Here is a 19,734-nt window from a genome sequence, read left to right on the forward strand (position 1 = left end):
AAATAAAGAATAAAAAAAAATCAAGCTGCCTGATATGTATTATCGGTTTAAAACATAATACATTGGAAATTAAGTTTTACATTTAAATAATTAAACTTAACAGATTAAGTCGAGTTCTTCTGTCTTTATTTTATTTTTTTGGCAATATGTTTTATGAAGTTTTGTACAAAACTGAAGGCAAAAAAGTGTTTTGTAACCTTTGACATCAGAATTTTAAATAAATAAAATTCTACTACATAGTTGTGAGGTTACAGTTTGTTTGGTTTTTTTTTTTTTTTTTTTTCAAATATTAAATCAAATTATATAAATTTTGTTGTAATTTGTTTTACCATTTCATCTTTAAATTTAATTTTTAGGAATTTATTTTTGAATTTTGTCTTGAATTTATGTTTGAATTTGAAATTTTAATTTGAAATGTATTATTTTTTTACCATTTTATTTATATATTTTATTTTTGAATTTGAAATTTGAATTTGATTTTGTTGGTTATTTTTTTACCAATTTATTTTTACTTTTTATTTTTAGGATTTTATTTTTGAATTTTGTCTTAAATTTATTTTTGAATTTCAAATCTGAAGGTTATTTGTTATTTTTTACCATTTTACTTGTGCATCTAATTTTTAGGATTTTATTTTTAAATTTTTTCCAAAATTTATTTTTAAATTTGATTTTTTTTTTTGTTTTTTTTTAACTATTTTATGTATACATTTTATTTTTAGGATTTTATTTTTAAATTTTGTCTTGAATTTATTTTTGAATTTGAAATTTGAATTTGAATTTTTGAACATTTTGAAAAACAAAGAGAAGTTTAATAAAAAAAAAAGTAATTTTCATGGATTGTCTTTTATGTATAGAAGTTATATTGCTGGTAAACAAAGTTGAAAATCCATTTTCTATCCTCTCATCTAAAAGCTCTGACTACTTTTTTTTCTGTACTATCCAGAGACAATGATCTATTATTTTATCGCAAACCCTTCTCTCATTCACTAAAAAAAGGTAAAATGAAAAATAAAAAAGAAAAAGAAAATAAAAACTAAAAAAAGAGCGATGTTAGAAAACGTTTAGGCAGTTTCTGATCTCATGTCGCCAGGTTCTCCGCGTTTATGCTGGACATCCGGATCTGCGAGCTGCTCTTGCTCAGAATGGACAACTGTGTCCCCCCGTTGACTCCGCTGCTCGCCAGGGATGGATGACGGTGCTTGAAATCCACAGCAAAATACCGGTTGACTTTCCAGCTCCGCCATTTTCTCTTTATTTCTGATTGCACCTTTAGGGAGAAACTTTAAAAGGTCATTTTTTTATGTACTTTTGTTGTTAGGGAACAGGATGGTAAATATGCATTATCTAATGATCTATCACTCTATCTTCCTATATGTCTCACATTTTTGTATCTATCCCATTACTACCTACTTATCTACCTCATCTTTATTTCTACGTATATTGGAAGTCATTTCTGTACCCGTCCTGTTATCATGAGTTGTGATGACTAGAGATGGGCGAGCACTAAAGGCCACGTTACACGCAACGACATCGCTAGCGAGATGTCGTCGGGGTCACGGAATTCGTGACGCACATCTGTTTTCGTTAGCGACGTCGTTGCGTGTGACACGATCAAAAATACTCACCTTATCGTTGATCGTTGACACGTCGTTCTGATCCCAAATATAGTTGATGGTGCCGGATGCAGGTTGTTCGTCGTTCCTGAGGCAGCACACATCACTACGTGTGACATACCAGGAACGAACACCTTACCTGCGTCCTCCGGCAATGAGGTGGGCATCACTTTCTTTCGGCTGCTCTCCGCCCCTCCGCTTCTATTGGACAGCTGCTGTGTGACGTCGCTGTGACGTCGCACGAACCGCCCCCTTAGAAAGCAACATCGCTAGGCAGGTAAGTCCGTGTGATGGGGACTAACGATATTGTGTGCCACGGCCTGACGCACAAACGACGGGGGCGGGTGCTTTCACGAGCGACATCGCTAGCAATGTCGCTGCGTGTAAAGCAGCCTTAAGATGCTCGAGTGCTGGTTACTTGATTTAAGCAGGTCAGAAGCTCGGAAGGACTAGACACGAGTAACGAGCATTATGGAAAGTCAATGATTGGCCAGCTTGACTTTTCGCCCAAATACAGCCAGCCATAAACAGAGCATTTCTGGCGGGAGGGCGACCTTTTGGGGGGGGGATTTGGGTCACATTACGTCCAACAACGTTGTTTTATTTCCCAGGAGAGCCATTCAGAGACTGCAAATGACTCTCCTCCTTTGGTGCCGGCACACATCATTCAGTGAAGCAAACCTGTGCGTTGTGGTCGTTGTTTCACAGAATAAATATCCGAGCTCCCACAATACTCGGCCGAAATCAGCGAGTACCCTAACACCCCAATGCTTGGTCAAGTAACGAGTAGTGCCAAAGAGGGAGGGCGGCCTTTGGTGGTTTTTTTGGATCACACTATGTCCAAGAACGTTGTGTTATCCCCAGTGAGAGCCATTCAGAGACTGCGAATGGCTCCCCCTGGGGTACCGGCACACAGTATTCAGTGAAGCGAGCCTGTGCGGGGTGGTCATTGTTTCACGGAAAAAATATCAGACAACCCTCAATACTCGGCCGAGCTCTACGAGTACCCTAGCACCCCAATGCTCGATCAAGTGCCACGCTCGCTCAGGACTAGTGATTACATCTGTTCTGCTCTTTCTTCTGGATTTTGCCAAAATGAGACAAAGTGGAAAATAAACTGGATCTTACCTCTCCATTCAGGAAGCAATAGAGGATGGCGACAACAAAGCCCTAAAAGTGCCAAAGACATAGAAAAAGATGTAATGTAATATTTTATCAAAACAATCTACTTCTGTTTAACCCTTTCCCACCATGGCCATATATTTTTTGCTTTTTTTTTTATTCTATCTTTACAAAAGCCCCAACTTTCTTTAATTTTACCATATAAGGCATATTAAAAAAAAATAAAATCAGAATTTTTAATGGCACCGTGGAAAGGAAAAATAGGATTGGAAAAAAAAACAATAATTCTGTCAAGATTTTTTTAGATTCTATTATTATTTTTCGTTCAGTGTGAATAAAAATGAAAATTTGCTTTTGTTTTGCTTTGTGTGGGGATGTGCTCCAGAAGAGCTGAGGCAGAGAAGATAAAGGTCTGCAGAGACGGGCTGTGGATGTGAAAAGTCATCATGGAGTCTGGACAAGATGGTGATGAAAAGAAACGACTCAATCAGAGAAGATGTCACCAGTAAGGTACCTGGATGTAAATGTTTACTTGATGATACTAACTCTTTCTTATCAATACTTATAACATCTCCCAGTATGTCCATACCATTGTTAAGGACATACTGGAAGTTGTAGGTTCATGAGATACAAATGTGTATGGGCCTGACTTGACATAATTGATTGCTGTGTTAAGCTTAGTGATGTAGTCATGTACTGATGGTGGTTCTGGTGATGTATATGTCACCAGAATCAGCATTAGTACATTAATGCATCACCAGAACTATAATCAGTACATGTATTTGTCACCAGAACCACCATTAGTACATGAATACATTAACTGATTATAGTTCTGCTTATGCATGCATGTACTGATAGAGGTTCTGGTGATGCATTAATTTACTGATAGTGGTTCTAGTGATGCATTCATGTACTAATGGAGACTGGAGAAGATGGCGATGAAAAGAAATTATTCAATCAGAGAAGATGTCACCAATAAGGTACCTGGTTGTAAATGTTTACTTGATGATTCTGACTCTTTCTCATCAATACTTATAGCTGTAGGTTCATGAGATACATATCTGTATGGGCCTGACATAATTGATTGCTGTGTTAAACTTGGTGATATAGTCATGTACTGATGGTGGTTCTGGTGATGTATGTCACCAGAACCAGTATTAGTACATGAATACATCACCAGAACTATATCAGTAACCAGTACATGTATCTGTCACCAGCACCACCATTAGTTCATGAATACATGTACTGATTATAGTTCTGCTTATGCATGCATGTACTGATGGAGGTTTTGATGATGCATTAATTTACTGATAGTGGTTCTAGTGATGTATTCATGTACTGATGGCGGTTCTGGTGATACACTAACTTACTGATAGTGGTTCTGGTGCCATATTCATTTACTGCTGGGAGTTCTGGTGTTGTATTCATGCACTGATTGTGATTCTAGTGACCTATTTATTTAGTGATTATGGTTCTAGTGCTGTAATTATGTACTGTTGATGGCTCTGGTATTCTATTTATGCACGCTTGATGAATTTAGTTTCATATTCATGTAATGATGTTTGTTTTAGTGATGAATACATCACTAGAGCCATCAATAGTACATGAATACAGCACCAGAACTACCATTAGAACATTAGTACATCACCAGAGTCACTATCTATATAGTAAACTGTATTTGTCGCATCACACGAATCCCTTTATCTTTAATGGGTTCTGTTAACTTTCCATTCGGAATGCGCCAAATGCTGGATACCTTAATTGAAATCAAAAGGCCCCTGGCTTCATTTGCATAGTGACAACAAGTTACCTTGTACCGGCCTGTCTGTAAGTGATGAAATCGCAGAGGTTTGGACCCTCATTCTCTTGTAGTTCGGTGACTCAGATGGTAAAAGCTTAACTATCGATACCAGATGTAAAGATTTGGTAGAAACTAAAGCTGTATTTAATGATACATGACTAGATTGTAGCAAGGGGCAATTTCAAGGTTACAGGAAGGACAGTTTTTAGCTTTTTTGTTTATCATGCTCATATTCACCTGGAAAGATCCCAGTCCCAACTCAAACACGAGCCTTTCCCTCTTACTGACGTTCTCAGGCGAAAAGGCAAAGACGGTGTAGTGTATTCCGAAAAGCGGGATCAGCAGGAGAGTCGAGCGGGCCAGCCTCCTGCAAAGGATATAAAGTCATGTGAGGAAATACTTTGTAGCTTTTTATATCTTTACTTCTTGTAAGACTACCCTAGGGGCGCTATATGTGAGACACTCATTTACTTTATAGACAGTGCTGCAGACAAATTAATTTGTGCAATGGAAGTCTCCTCTATAATAAAATCCCCCATCCTCAAGTGATAAAGAGATGACTCTGCTGACCCTGCCCTTAAAGGACAAGATGACCCAGCTGACCCTGCTCATAAAGGACAAGATGACCCAGCTGACCCTGCCCATAAATAAGATGACTGCTGACCCCATTCATAAATGATAAGATGACTCTGCTGACCCCATCCATAAATGATGACTCTGCTGACCTATCCATAAATAAGATGACTGCTGACCCTGCCCATAAATGATCAGATGACTCTGCTGACCCTGCCCATAAATGATCAGATGACTCTGCTGACCCCATCCATAAATGATGACTCTGCTGACCTATCCATAAATAAGATGACTCTGCTGACCCTGCCCATAAATGATCAGATGACTCTGCTGACCCCATCCATAAATGATCAGATGACTCTGCTGACCCCATCCATAAATGATCAGATGACTCTGCTGACCCCATCCATAAATGATAAGATGACTTTGCTGACCCCATCCATAAATAAGATGATTCTGCTGACCCCATCCATAAACGATAAGATGACTCTGCTGACCCCATCCATAAATGATAAGATGACTCTGCTGACCCCATCCATAAATGATAAGATGACTCTGGTGAACCCATCCCATAAATGATAGAATGACTCTGCTGACCCGTCCATAAATGATAAGATCACTCTGCTGATCCTGCCCATGTATGATAAAATGACTCTGCTGACCCTGCCCTTAAAAAATAAGATGACTCTGCTGACCCTGCCCATAAATGATAAGATGACTCTGCTGACTCTGCCCATACAGTATATGATAAGATGACTCTTTGATCCTGCCCATAATTGATAAGATAAGTCTGCTGACCTTGCCTATAAATTATTTGATGCCTTTGCTAACTGTACCCATAAATGATAAGATGACTGTTGACCCTGCCCATACAGTATATAAGATGACTCTGCTGACCCTGCCCATAAATGGTAACATGACTCTGCTGACCCTGCCTATAAATCATTAGATGCCTTTGCTAACTCTACCCAATAAATGATAAGATGACTGTTGACCCTGACCATAAAAAAGATGACTCCGCTGACCCTGCCCATAAATAATAAGATGACTTTGCTGACCCTGCCCATAAATAAGATGACTCTGCTGACCCTGCCCATAAATGATAAGATGACTCCGCTGACCCTGCCCATAAATGATAAGATGACTTTGCTGACCCTGCCCATAAATGATAAGATGACTCCGCTGACCCTGCCCATAAATGATAAGATGACTTTGCTGACCCTGCCCATAAATAAGATGACTCTGCTGACCCTGCCCATAAATGATAAGATGACTCCGCTGACCCTGCCCATAAATGATAAGATGACTTTGCTGACCCTGCCCATAAATGATAAGATGACTCTGCTGACCCTGCCCACAAATGATAAGATGACTCTGCTGACCCTGCCCATCAATAAGTTGATTCCAAGGGTTTGCTCACATCTGTGTATAAATACGCTGAGTGCAATATGATAAAAATAAACATTGGTCTGAGTGCAGTGCAATTTTATCAATGAGTCAGCGCTGATCTGCGAGATTTCCAATAGCTGGAATCTGGATGAGAAACAACACCCAGCATGCTGCGTATGGCCGCGTATATCGGTGGAGCCTAGCCAATGCAAGTCTATGGGTGTGAGAGAAAAAATGCACGGCACATGGGCCATACTTATGTCGCCCGATTTTACGGATACTTTATAATTCTGTGGCATAGAACTCTATAGATGGTCCTGTAAATGATTGTGGAATAAAAGTTGCAGAGAAAAAATGCGCATTGCATAAAAAAGTGCATTGCATAAAAAAGTGCATTGCATAATCGCACACTCGCATGACATGAAATATCAAACAGACTTCACTCCTCAAACTTATCTGGATGAAAATCTGTGACATTTTATATCAGCAGATGAGAGCGAACCCTAATACTGATGACTTCATTTGTTGTTCTATTGCCATCTAGTGGTAACACAGGATTAGTGCAACTGCCAAGATCTTATCGCTAAAGTGAAGAATACATAATATCCAATAATAGATTAGACAAAATGTAACGTTTTAGAGCAGATATCTTAAATCCATTTATCAAATGTCGTGACCTCAATCACTGACAGCACTGATACACTACAGAAGATAAAGCACTATAACACGCGGATCATTAATGTAATGTATGTACACAGTGACTGCACCAGCAGAATAGTGAGTGCAGCTCTGGAGTATAATACAGGAGGTAACTCAGGATCAGTAATGTATGTACACAGTGCCTGCACCAGCAGAATAGTGAGTGCAGCTCTGGAGTATAATACAGGAGGTAACTCAGGATCAGTAATGTAATGTATGTACACAGTGACTGCACCAGCAGAATAGTGAGTGCAGCTCTGGAGTATAATACAGGAGGTAACTCAGGATCAGTAATGTAATGTATGTACACAGTGACTGCACCAGCAGAATAGTGAGTGTAGCTCTGCAGTATAATATAGGATGCAACTCAGGATCAGTAATGTAATGTATGTATACAGTGACTGCACCAGAAGAATAGTGAGTGCAGCTCTGGAGTATAAAACAGGAGGTAATTCAGGATCAGTAATGTATGTACACAGTGATTGCACCAGCAGAATTTTGAGTGCGGCTCTGGAGTATAATACAGGAGGTAACTCAGGATCAGTAATGTATGTACACAGTGACTGCACCAGCAGAATAGTGAGTGTAGCTCTGCAGTATAATATAGGATGCAACTCAGGATCAGTACGCAGGGCATTTGTGATTATAACGTTTTATAAACAGCGCCCCTCTTCTGGCTGAGGCTGGTATTGCAACAATATAAATCAATGGGGCCCAGAACAATTTAAGGAAACCTTACCAGGATTTACATATTTGGAAAATTTAGAAACTTCTCAGTAAATGTATAAAGGGTTCAATAGTAACAAAACACGAACACGACGTGCAGACTGACAAAGTGGGACACACACACACGTCACCATGCAGAACAGGCACTGAATGGTACAGAGAGCACACTTACAGGGTAACGATGGAGAGCTCAGACATCTTGAATGAGTACTGGTTAGCCCTCTTATTGTTACAGAAGCATTTCTGAAAGCAGCTGATGGACATGACAAAATCAACATATCAGATAGTACAAGCCTCACCAGACCGACACAGCACAAGCCACCGCACAAGCCACCGCACAAGCCACCGCACAAGACACCGCACAAGACACCGCACAAGACACCGCACAAGAAAACACACAGGAGACAAACACAAAATAACCATAAGGAATGGAGTCAGAACATGGTCACAAGAAACATACGGTAATTTACTACAAGACGTATTATAGTAGTTATATTCTTGTACATAGGGGCAGTATTATAGTAGTTATATTCTTGTACATAGGGGGCAGTATTATAGTAGTTATAATCTTGTACACAGGGGCAGTATTATAGTAGTTATATTCTTGTACATAGGGGGCAGTATTATAGTAGTTATATTCTTGTACACAGGGGCAGTATTATAGTAGTTATATTCTTGTACATAGGGGCAGTATTATAGTAGTTATATTCTTGTACATAGGGGCAGTATTATAGTAGTTATATTCTTATACATAGGGGCAGTATTATAGTAGTTATATTCTTGTACATAGGGGCAGTATTATAGTAGTTATATTCTTGTACATAGGGGCAGTAATATAGTAGTTATATTCTTGTACATAGGGGGCAGTATTATAGTAGATCTATTCCTGTACATAGGGGGCAGTATTATAGTAGTTATATTCCTGTACATAGAGAGCAGTATTATAGTAGTTATATTCTTGTACATAGGGGGCAGTATTATAGTAGTTATATTCTTGTACATAGGAGCAGTATTATAGTAGTTATATTCTTATACATAGAGGAAGTATTATAGTAGATATATTCCTGTACATAGGGGGGCAGTATTATAGTACATCTATTCCTGTACATAGGGGGCAGTATTATAGTAGTTATATTCTTGTACATAGGAGCAGTATTATAGTAGTTATATTCTTCTACATAGGGGGCAGTATTATAGTAGTTATATTCCTGTACATAGGGGGGCAGTATTATAGTAGTTATATTCCTGTACATAGGGGGCAGTATTATAGTAGTTATATTCTTGTACATAGGAGCAGTATTATAGTAGTTATATTCTTCTACATAGGGGGCAGTATTATAGTAGTTATATTCCTGTACATAGGGGGGCAGTATTATAGTAGTTATATTCTTCTACATAGGGGGCAGTATTCTAGTAGTTATATTCTTGTACATAGGGGCAGTATTCTAGTAGTTATATTCTTGTACATAGGGGCAGTATTATAGTAGTTATATTCTTGTACATAGGGGCAGTATTATAGTAGTTATATTCTTGTACATAGGGGCAGTATTATAGTAGTTATATTCTTGTACATAGGAGCAGTATTATAGTAGTTATATTCTTGTACATAGGAGCAGTATTATAGTAGTTATATTCTTGTACATAGGGGGCAGTATTATAGTAGTTATATTCCTGTACATAGGGGGGCAGTATTATAGTAGTTATATTCCTGTACATAGGGGGCAGTATTCTAGTAGTTATATTCTTGTACATAGGGGCAGTAATATAGTAGTTATATTCTTGTACATAGGGGGCAGTATAATAGTAGATCTATTCCTGTACATAGGGGGCAGTATTATAGTAGTTATATTCCTGTACATAGAGAGCAGTATTATAGTAGTTATATTCTTGTACATAGGGGGCAGTATTATAGTAGTTATATTCTTGTACATAGGGGCAGTATTATAGTAGTTATATTCCTGTACATAGAGAGCAGTATTATAGTAGTTATATTCTTGTACATAGGGGGCAGTATTATAGTAGTTATATTCCTGTACATAGAGAGCAGTATTATAGTAGTTATATTCTTGTACATAGGAGGCAGTATTATAGCAGTTATATTCTTGTACATAGGGGGCAGTATTATAGTAGTTATATTCTTGTACATAGGGGCAGTATTATAGTAGTTATATTCTTGTACATAGGGGGCAGTATTATAGTAGTTATATTCCTGTACATAGAGAGCAGTATTATAGTAGTTATATTCTTGTACATAGGAGGCAGTATTATAGCAGTTATATTCTTGTACATAGGGGGCAGTATTATAGTAGTTATATTCTTGTACATAGGGGCAGTATTATAGTAGTTATATTCTTGTGCATAGGAGCAGTATTATAGTAGTTATATTCTTGTACATAGAGGAAGTATTATAGTAGTTATATTCCTGTACATAGGGGGGCAGTATTATAGTAGTTATATTCCTGTACATAGGGGGCAGTATTCTAGTAGTTATATTCTTGTACATAGGGGCAGTATTATAGTAGTTATATTCTTGTACATAGGGGCAATATTATAGTAGTTATATTCTTGTATTATAGTAGTTATATTCTTGTACATAGGGGCAGTATTATAGTAGTTATATTCTTGTACATAGGGGCAGTATTATAGTAGTTATATTCTTGTACATAGGAGCAGTATTATAGTAGTTATATTCTTGTACATAGGAGCAGTATTATAGCAGTTATATTCTTGTACATAGAGGCAGTATTATAGTAGTTATATTCTTGTACATAGGGGGCAGTATTATAGTAGATCTATTCCTGTACATAGGGGGCAGTATTATAGTAGTTATATTCCTGTACATAGAGAGCAGTATTATAGTAGTTATATTCTTGTACATAGCGGCAGTATTATAGTAGTTATATTCTTGTACATAGGGGGGCAGTATTATAGTAGATCTATTCCTGTACATAGGGGGCAGAATTATAGTAGTTATATTCCTGTACATAGGAGCAGTATTATAGTAGTTATATTCTTGTACATAGGGGGCAGTATTATAGTAGTTATATTCTTGTACATAGGGGCAGTATTATAGTAGTTATATTCCTGTACATAGGAGCAGTATTATAGTAGTTATATTCCTGTACATAGAGAGCAGTATTATAGTAGTTATATTCTTGTACATAGGGGGCAGTATTATAGTAGTTATATTCCTGTACATAGAGAACAGTATTATAGTAGTTATATTCTTGTACATAGGAGGCAGTATTATAGCAGTTATATTCTTGTACATAGGGGGCAGTATTATAGTAGTTATATTCTTGTACATAGGGGCAGTATAATAGTAGTTATATTCTTGTACATAGGAGCAGTATTATAGTAGTTATATTCTTGTACATAGAGGAAGTATTATAGTAGTTATATTCCTGTACATAGGGGCAGTATTATAGTAGTTATATTCTTGTATTATAGTAGTTATATTCTTGTACATAGGGGCAGTATTATAGTAGTTATATTCCTGTACATAGGGGCAGTATTATAGTAGTTATATTCTTGTACATAGGAGCAGTATTATAGTAGTTATATTCCTGTACATAGGGGGCAGTATTATAGTAGTTCTATTCTTGTACATAGGGGGGCAGTATTCTAGTAGTTATATTCTTGTACATAGGGGCAGTATTATAGTAGTTATATTCTTGTACATAGGGGCAGTATTATAGTAGTTATATTCTTGTATTATAGTAGTTATATTCTTGTACATAGGGGCAGTATTATAGTAGTTATATTCCTGTACATAGGGGCAGTATTATAGTAGTTATATTCTTGTACATAGGAGCAGTATTATAGTAGTTATATTCTTGTACATAGGAGCAGTATTATAGTAGTTATATTCTTGTACATAGAGGCAGTATTATAGTAGTTATATTCTTGTACATAGGGGGGCAGTATTATAGTAGATCTATTCCTGTACATAGGGGGCAGTATTATAGTAGTTATATTCCTGTACATAGAGAGCAGTATTATAGTAGTTATATTCTTGTACATAGCGGCAGTATTATAGTAGTTATATTCTTGTACATAGGGGGGCAGTATTATAGTAGATATATTCCTGTACATAGGGGGCAGTATTATAGTAGTTATATTCCTGTACATAGAGAGCAGTATTATAGTAGTTATATTCTTGTATTATAGTAGTTATATTCTTGTACATAGGGGCAGTATTATAGTAGTTATATTCCTGTACATAGGAGCAGTATTATAGTAGTTATATTCCTGTACATAGAGAGCAGTATTATAGTAGTTATATTCTTGTACATAGGGGGCAGTATTATAGTAGTTATATTCCTGTACATAGAGAGCAGTATTATAGTAGTTATATTCTTGTACATAGGAGGCAGTATTATAGCAGTTATATTCTTGTACATAGGGGGCAGTATTATAGTAGTTATATTCTTGTACATAGGGGCAGTATTATAGTAGTTATATTCTTGTACATAGGAGCAGTATTATAGTAGTTATATTCTTGTACATAGAGGAAGTATTATAGTAGTTATATTCCTGTACATAGGGGGGCAGTATTATAGTAGATCTATTCCTGTACATAGGGGGCAGTATTATAGTAGTTATATTCTTGTACATAGGAGCAGTATTATAGTAGTTATATTCTTGTACATAGGGGGCAGTATTATAGTAGTTATATTCCTGTACATAGGGGGGCAGTATTATAGTAGTTATATTCCTGTACATAGGGGGCAGTATTCTAGTAGTTATATTCTTGTACATAGGGGCAGTATTATAGTAGTTATATTCTTGTACATAGGGGCAGTATTATAGTAGTTATATTCTTGTACATAGGAGCAGTATTATAGTAGTTATATTCTTGTACATAGGAGCAGTATTATAGTAGTTATATTCTTGTACATAGAGGCAGTATTATAGTAATTATATTGTTGTACATAGGGGCAGTATTATAGTAATTATATTGTTGTACATAGGGGCAGTATTATAGTAGTTATATTCTCTTGTACATAGGGGAAGTATTATAGTAGTTATATTCTTGTATTATAGTAGTTATATTCTTGTACATAGGGGCAGTATTATAGTAGTTATATTCTTGTACATAGGGGCAGTATTATAGTAATTATATTGTTGTACATAGGGGCAGTATTATAGTAGTTATATTCTCTTGTACATAGGGGAAGTATTATAGTAGTTATATTCTTGTATTATAGTAGTTATATTCTTGTATATAGGGGGCAGTATTATAGTAGTTATATTCTTGTACATAGGAGCAGTATTATAGTAGCTATATTCTTGTATTATAGTAGTTATATTCTTGTACATAGTGGGCAGTATTATAGTAGTTATATTCTTGTACATAGGAGCAGTATTATAGTAGTTATATTCTTGTACATAGGAGCAGTATTATAGTAGTTATATTCTTGTACATAGAGGCAGTATTATAGTAGTTATATTCTTGTACATAGGGGGCAGTATTATAGTAGTTATATTCTTGTACATAGAAGCAGTATTATAGTAGTTATATTCTTGTACATAGGAGCAGTATTATAGTAGTTATATTCTTGTACATAGGGGCAGTATTATAGTAGTTATATTCTTGTACATAGGGGGCAGTATTATAGTAGTTATATTCTTGTACATAGGAGCAGTATTATAGTAGTTATATTCTTGTACATAGAGGCAGTATTATAGTAGTTATATTCTTGTACATAGGGGCAGTATTATAGTAGTTATATTCTTGTACATAGGAGCAGTATTATAGTAGTTATATTCTTGTACATAGGAGCAGTATTATAGTAGTTATATTCTTGTACATAGGGGGCAGTATTATAGTAGTTATATTCTTGTACATAGAAGCAGTATTATAGTAGTTATATTCCTGTACATAGGAGCAGTATTATAGTAGTTATATTCTTGTACATAGGGGCAGTATTATAGTAGTTATATTCTTGTACATAGGAGCAGTATTATAGTAGTTATATTCTTGTACATAGGGGGCAGTATTATAGTAGTTATATTCTTGTACATAGGGGGCAGTATTATAGTAGTTATATTCTTGTACATAGGGGCAATATTATAGTAGTTGTATTCTTGTACATAGTTGCAGTATTATAGTAGTTATATTCTTGTACATAGGAGAAGTATTATAGTAGTTATATTCTTGTACATAGGGGCAGTATTATAGTAGCTGTATTCTTGTACATAGGGGGCAGTATTATAGTAGATATATTCTTGTACATAGGGGCAGTATTATAGTAGTTGTATTCTTGTACATAGGAGCAGTATTATAGTAGTTGTATTCTTGTACTTAGGGGGCAGTATTATAGTAGATATATTCTTGTACATAGGGGGCAGTATTATAGTAGTTATATTCTTGTACATAGGGGCAGTATTATAGTAGTTGTATTCTTGTACATAGGGGGCAGTATTATAGTAGATATATTCTTGTACATAGGGGGCAGTATTATAGTAGTTATATTCTTGTACATAGGGGCAGTATTATAGTAGTTGTATTCTTGTACATAGGAGCAGTATTATAGTAGTTATATTCTTGTACATAGGGAGCAGTATTATAGTAGATATATTCTTGTACATAGGGGCAGTATTATAGTAGTTATATTCTTGTACATAGGGGCAGTATTATAGTAGTTATATTCTTGTACATAGGGGGCAGTATTATGTAACTTGTTATGATATATGGATTGGACACAGTATTACTGTATGTTGGTGATTTGATATACACACAGTGTATCAGTGGCAGCGCTTGTTATTATACTGTTCTGGTTGTCATCCTGTTATCCGTGGAGTCGGATAGTTTCTTTTTTATCTACATACATTACTAATTGACAAATGTATTCCGCTAATGTACTGAATGCAAAACACAGAGACACGATCCACTTTTGAGGTGACAGTCGCACGAGTCACCGGGTCACTGACATTTTCTTGTTTGGATTTCTGACATTTCAGATGAAAGGACGAGGCAGGAGCTGAATACTGAGGAGGAGACGCTGCCGAGGACGGAGGAAAACAGAAAACGGATATTGTATGGCTGTTATTCAAATAGCTGATACTTCATATTGCCTCCATACCAGAGACAGCCACAACAGTGCCTCCATACCAGAGACAGCCACAACAGTGCCTCCATACCAGAGACAGCCACAACAGTGCCCCCATACCAGAGACAGCCACAACAGTGCCCCCATACCAGAGACAGCCACAACAGTGCCTCCATACCAGAGACAGCCACAACAGTGCCTCCATACCAGAGACAGCCACAACAGTGCCTCCATACCAGAGACAGCCACAACAGTGCCTCCATACCAGAGACAGCCACAACAGTGCCTCCATACCAGAGACAGCCACAACAGTGCCTCCATACCAGAGACAGCCACAACAGTGCCTCCATACCAGAGACAGCCACAACAGTGCCTCCATACCAGAGACAGCCACAACAGTGCCCCCATACCAGAGACAGCCACAACAGTGCCCCCATACCAGAGACAGCCACAACAGTGCCTCCATACCAGAGACAGCAACAACAGTGCCTCCATACCAGAGACAGCAACAACAGTGCCTCCATACCAGAGACAGCCACAACAGTGCCCCCATACCAGAGACAGCCACAATAGTGCCTCCATACCAGAGACAGCCACAACAGTGCCTCCATAACAGAGACAGACACAACAGTGCCTCCATACCAGAGACAGCAACAACAGTGCCCCCATACCAGAGACAGCCACAACAGTGCCCCCATACCAGAGACAGCCACAACAGTGCCTCCATACCAGAGACAGCCACAACAGTGCCTCCATACCAGAGACAGCCACAACAGTGCCTCAATACCAGAGACAGCCACAACAGTGCCCCCATACCAGAGACAGCCACAACAGTGCCCCCATACCAGAGACAGCCACAACAGTGCCTCCATACCAGAGACAGCCACAACAGTGCCTCCATACCAGAGACAGCCACAACAGTGCCTCCATACCAGAGACAGCCACAACAGTGCCTCCATACCAGAGACAGCCACAACAGTGCCTCCATACCAGAGACAGCCACAACAGTGCCTCCATACCAGAGACAGCCACAACAGTGCCTCCATACCAGAGACAGCCACAACAGTGCCCCCATACCAGAGACATCCACAACAGTGCCTCCATACCAGAGACAGCCACAACAGTTCCTCCATACCAGAGACAACCACAACAGTGCCTCCATACCAGAGACAGCCACAACAGTGCCTCCATACTAGAGACAGCCACAACAGTGCCTCCATACCAGAGACAGCCACAACAGTGCCTCCATACCAGAGACAGCCACAACAGTGCCTCCATAACAGAGACAGACACAACAGTGCCCCCATACCAGACACAGCCACAACAGTGCCTCCATACCAGAGACAGCCACAACAGTGCCTCCATACTAGAGACAGCCACAACAGTGCCTCCATACCAGAGACAGCCACAACAGTGCCTCCATACCAGAGACAGCCACAACAATGCCTCCATAACAGAGACAGACACAACAGTGCCCCCATACCAGACACAGCCACAACAGTGCCTCCATACCAGAGACAGCCACAACAGTGCCTCCATAACAGAGACAGCCACAACAGTGCCTCCATACCAGAGACAGCCACAACAGTGCCTCCATAACAGAGACAGACACAACAGTGCCCCTGTAAAAACATTAAAATTAATACATCTAGTTATCAAACATTTTATAGTAGGACATTTATGTTCACAGTTCTGTTTATGTTGGAGGGCATAGTTTATTAATAAAGTTCTTATAAGGAATAAATATTAAAATATCCATATTGAATATACATAAGTGCTGACATGGAAGGATATATATATTCTTCTGGAAGCTTCTAGTGATTATGTCATATGGAACTGTGTTCAACTGAAACACCCTATATGGACTGAACAGTTGTCATATAACACACGATGAAGGGGGCTACTTCGGCTCCTGCACGTCGCCTACTGCCAGAATGCTTACAGGCTGCAAAATGAACACATGCTGTCCAGCCTAGGGTATATCACCCCTGCCTTGCCATTCAGAATCCAAGGAGAGATGGATGAAGATTTTCTATTGATCAGTATGGACTAAATGAACTCTTTTCCGTAAGCTAATGAAGTATATTATTTTTCCTTTCTGTAACTGAACCCTGGCAACCATTTTTAAATAGATAAAATACATTTATTTTTTACATTTTTGAAGTCCTTTCTTTCATGCGCTTTTACGTATTTTAAGAAAAATATATTTAAGAGTATATTTTTAACATTTTGGCGAGCTCAGTCATTCGTGGTTTTTTTTTTCAGTTTTGTACTTCTTCCTTCACTTTGCATAAGGGGGGACAGACAGACATATGCCTCCTGCAAAGTGACAGGGAATCGACAATTTATAAAAATCACGCAGAACCTAGGAAATACGTATAAGTCAAGTTGCATGAATGTTTTTTTAAATGAACTTTAAAGACTTTATAAAGCCACAGAAGTTAATTTTTGACGTATTTTTGAGCAAGAAAGATAAAGTCAGTCCATAAGAAGTATTGGACGTGCTGAGCAAGGTGAATCAAGTCTTAGAGGATCATCCATGAGATCATCTGATCATTTCAGGTAAGAAAATGGATTTTATCTCTTCATATCTTAAGCAAAGTAAACTTCAATTCACTTATTCAGATATTTCTAATGTGGAAGAGTTATGGGTAGGCCTTTATGGCGAGTGTGAACTTGAGAATTCACGTATAGAATGTGCAAGGTCTTTTAATAGAGAGAAACAGAAAATCAGAAATGTCTGTCATTTAGTCTATGAATTTCACAAGTTAATTGTAGAAAAATGTAAAAATGGTGGAAATAGACAACCTGAATTGTCAGGAAAGTCAGTGATAGAGAAATCCAAAGACTGCTTAGAACCTGGAATGTCAGTCAGTGATATTGTGAATTCTGACTGTAATGTTGCAAATGAAAAGTCAGATTTAGACTGTAATTTTGCAAATCAGAATCTTGATAATGGCGGCAGACATGTGCTGTGTATTCAAGGTGACTTTTAGAATACTGGGAAAGAAGCAGGAAATTACGTAGAGAAGCCAGAAGGGGGAGGAGCCAGAGTGGGAGACGTGCAGAGAGAAAATGGCGACGATCAGTTTCTAAAAATAGAACAGACTAAGTTAGGAATTAAACTTAGAAAGAGTCTATTGGACATATCAAATTAATTCCCGCATATAATCCTAAAATACATGTTTGCAGAAATTCAGAGATATTTGAAAGTTCCGTTGAGAAGTTAAATTTAACCAATAGTGAGACGAATCAGTTATTCCGTATGTGGATACCTCAGCATTTCTTTAGACAATTGGCATTAAAAAAGTCTTCTGACAATGAGACATTTGATTGTTCAAATGATAACGATATCATAAGGCTGAAAAATCTCATCTTCTGTGCAAGGAATGAAGCGAATCCAGATTATGAGATGTTAAAGGAATTACAAATTGAACAGAATGAGAGTACGTTCTCATTTATGTCCGTTTTTGAACGTTTGTATAGGGCGGTCATTCCAAATGTCAGACTGAATGGAATGATCCATTTATTCATCAAGAAATTTAATTTCCTTGATAATGCAGCCTGTGCGGTGGCATTAAGTAAAAAGTCCCTATTCGAATGTACGACATTTATCGATTTTGTTAGAAATCACCAAAGTCAATCAAAACAGAAATTAATTAATTCTGAAAAACCAACACGAAAAAGGGAGAGATTCTGTGAAAAGCCAACAGTGTCTCCCAGATCCAGATATTTTTGTGACAAAATGTATGAAATTCGCAGGAAATTGCATATGTGTTACAAACCATACAATCCATCCCAATTATTATCATCTAAAAATCTTTTTCCACAGGAAAAACCTTTGTTTCCCTTGTCTCCAGTGAAGGGATTGGTCACAGGATCAGATATTGATGGTCCCAGACAAATGATGAGTAAAAGCTTTGAAAGACAGAAACAGGTGTCTTGTGCAGATTCTCTCCCCGGGTTAGAATTTGATAGCCAGCAACAGCTTGGTGGTCTTTCAGAGAGAGACATTCTTTCTCATTTAAGAAAAAAACTTGAGTTACAAAATAATTTCAGAGATTCCTGCAAGTTGAAAATGAATCTAATAGATCGAATCTTTGAAGAAAAATTTAGGTTTGGTCTTCAGCTAAATAAAGTGGATTTCTGGGTAAATTAATTTTATTATTTGATAAATATGATTATTCATATACAGTGAATCTATGCATATATATATATATATATATATATATATATATATATATATATATATATATATATATTAAAAGTAGTGATAGTAAATCAAGGTCATATTTTCATTTAGTTAAATGATAGTTTAATGTTATAAATTAATAATTTGATCTCTGTATATGAATAATATTTAAAATGTAATAATAAGAGAAAGTAACTGATTTTAAGTGTTTCATTTTTTATCATAAATATGATAATAATTTTGTTCTTTTATTTCCCTCAGAATTTATCAGTAAAGCAGATTGATGAAGTATTAACTTTTTATTTATACATTTGTTCTTGTCCTCAATCAGGTAACATATATCTTATTGTGTAAGGTTAATCGCGAAAGCATGATTAATAATAATTATTATTTTCTCAGGTACCAATTGCCAGAGAACCATTACTTTAACGTTTCTTTTATGAATATATATATCTTCCTTAGAGTTATTATAAATGAAAAAAGGTTTTGGAGTGAAGTAAAACTGCTTGCTGTTTTGGAATGGTGTTCTTTGCACGTGACCAGAGCATGTGACTTTTGAATTAC

The 19,734-nt window shown here is 37.2% G+C and overlaps 1 protein-coding gene across 1 annotated transcript in view; it reads right to left on the reverse strand.

Annotated features, from left to right (window-relative positions):
* Positions 1–599: 599 nt before the first annotated feature.
* The window catches only part of LOC142243644 (pituitary adenylate cyclase-activating polypeptide type I receptor-like), a 275,726-nt gene continuing 256,591 nt past the window's right edge, over positions 600–19,734 (reverse strand). The window contains 3 exon segments of the mRNA XM_075315754.1: positions 600–1,267; positions 2,742–2,783; positions 4,774–4,903. Of these exon segments, the coding sequence (XP_075171869.1) occupies positions 1,079–1,267; positions 2,742–2,783; positions 4,774–4,903 (361 nt within the window). The 3' untranslated portion in view covers positions 600–1,078.

The sequence above is a fragment of the Anomaloglossus baeobatrachus genome, chromosome 6, assembly GCF_048569485.1.
Source record: "Anomaloglossus baeobatrachus isolate aAnoBae1 chromosome 6, aAnoBae1.hap1, whole genome shotgun sequence".
NCBI lineage: Eukaryota > Metazoa > Chordata > Amphibia > Anura > Aromobatidae > Anomaloglossus > Anomaloglossus baeobatrachus.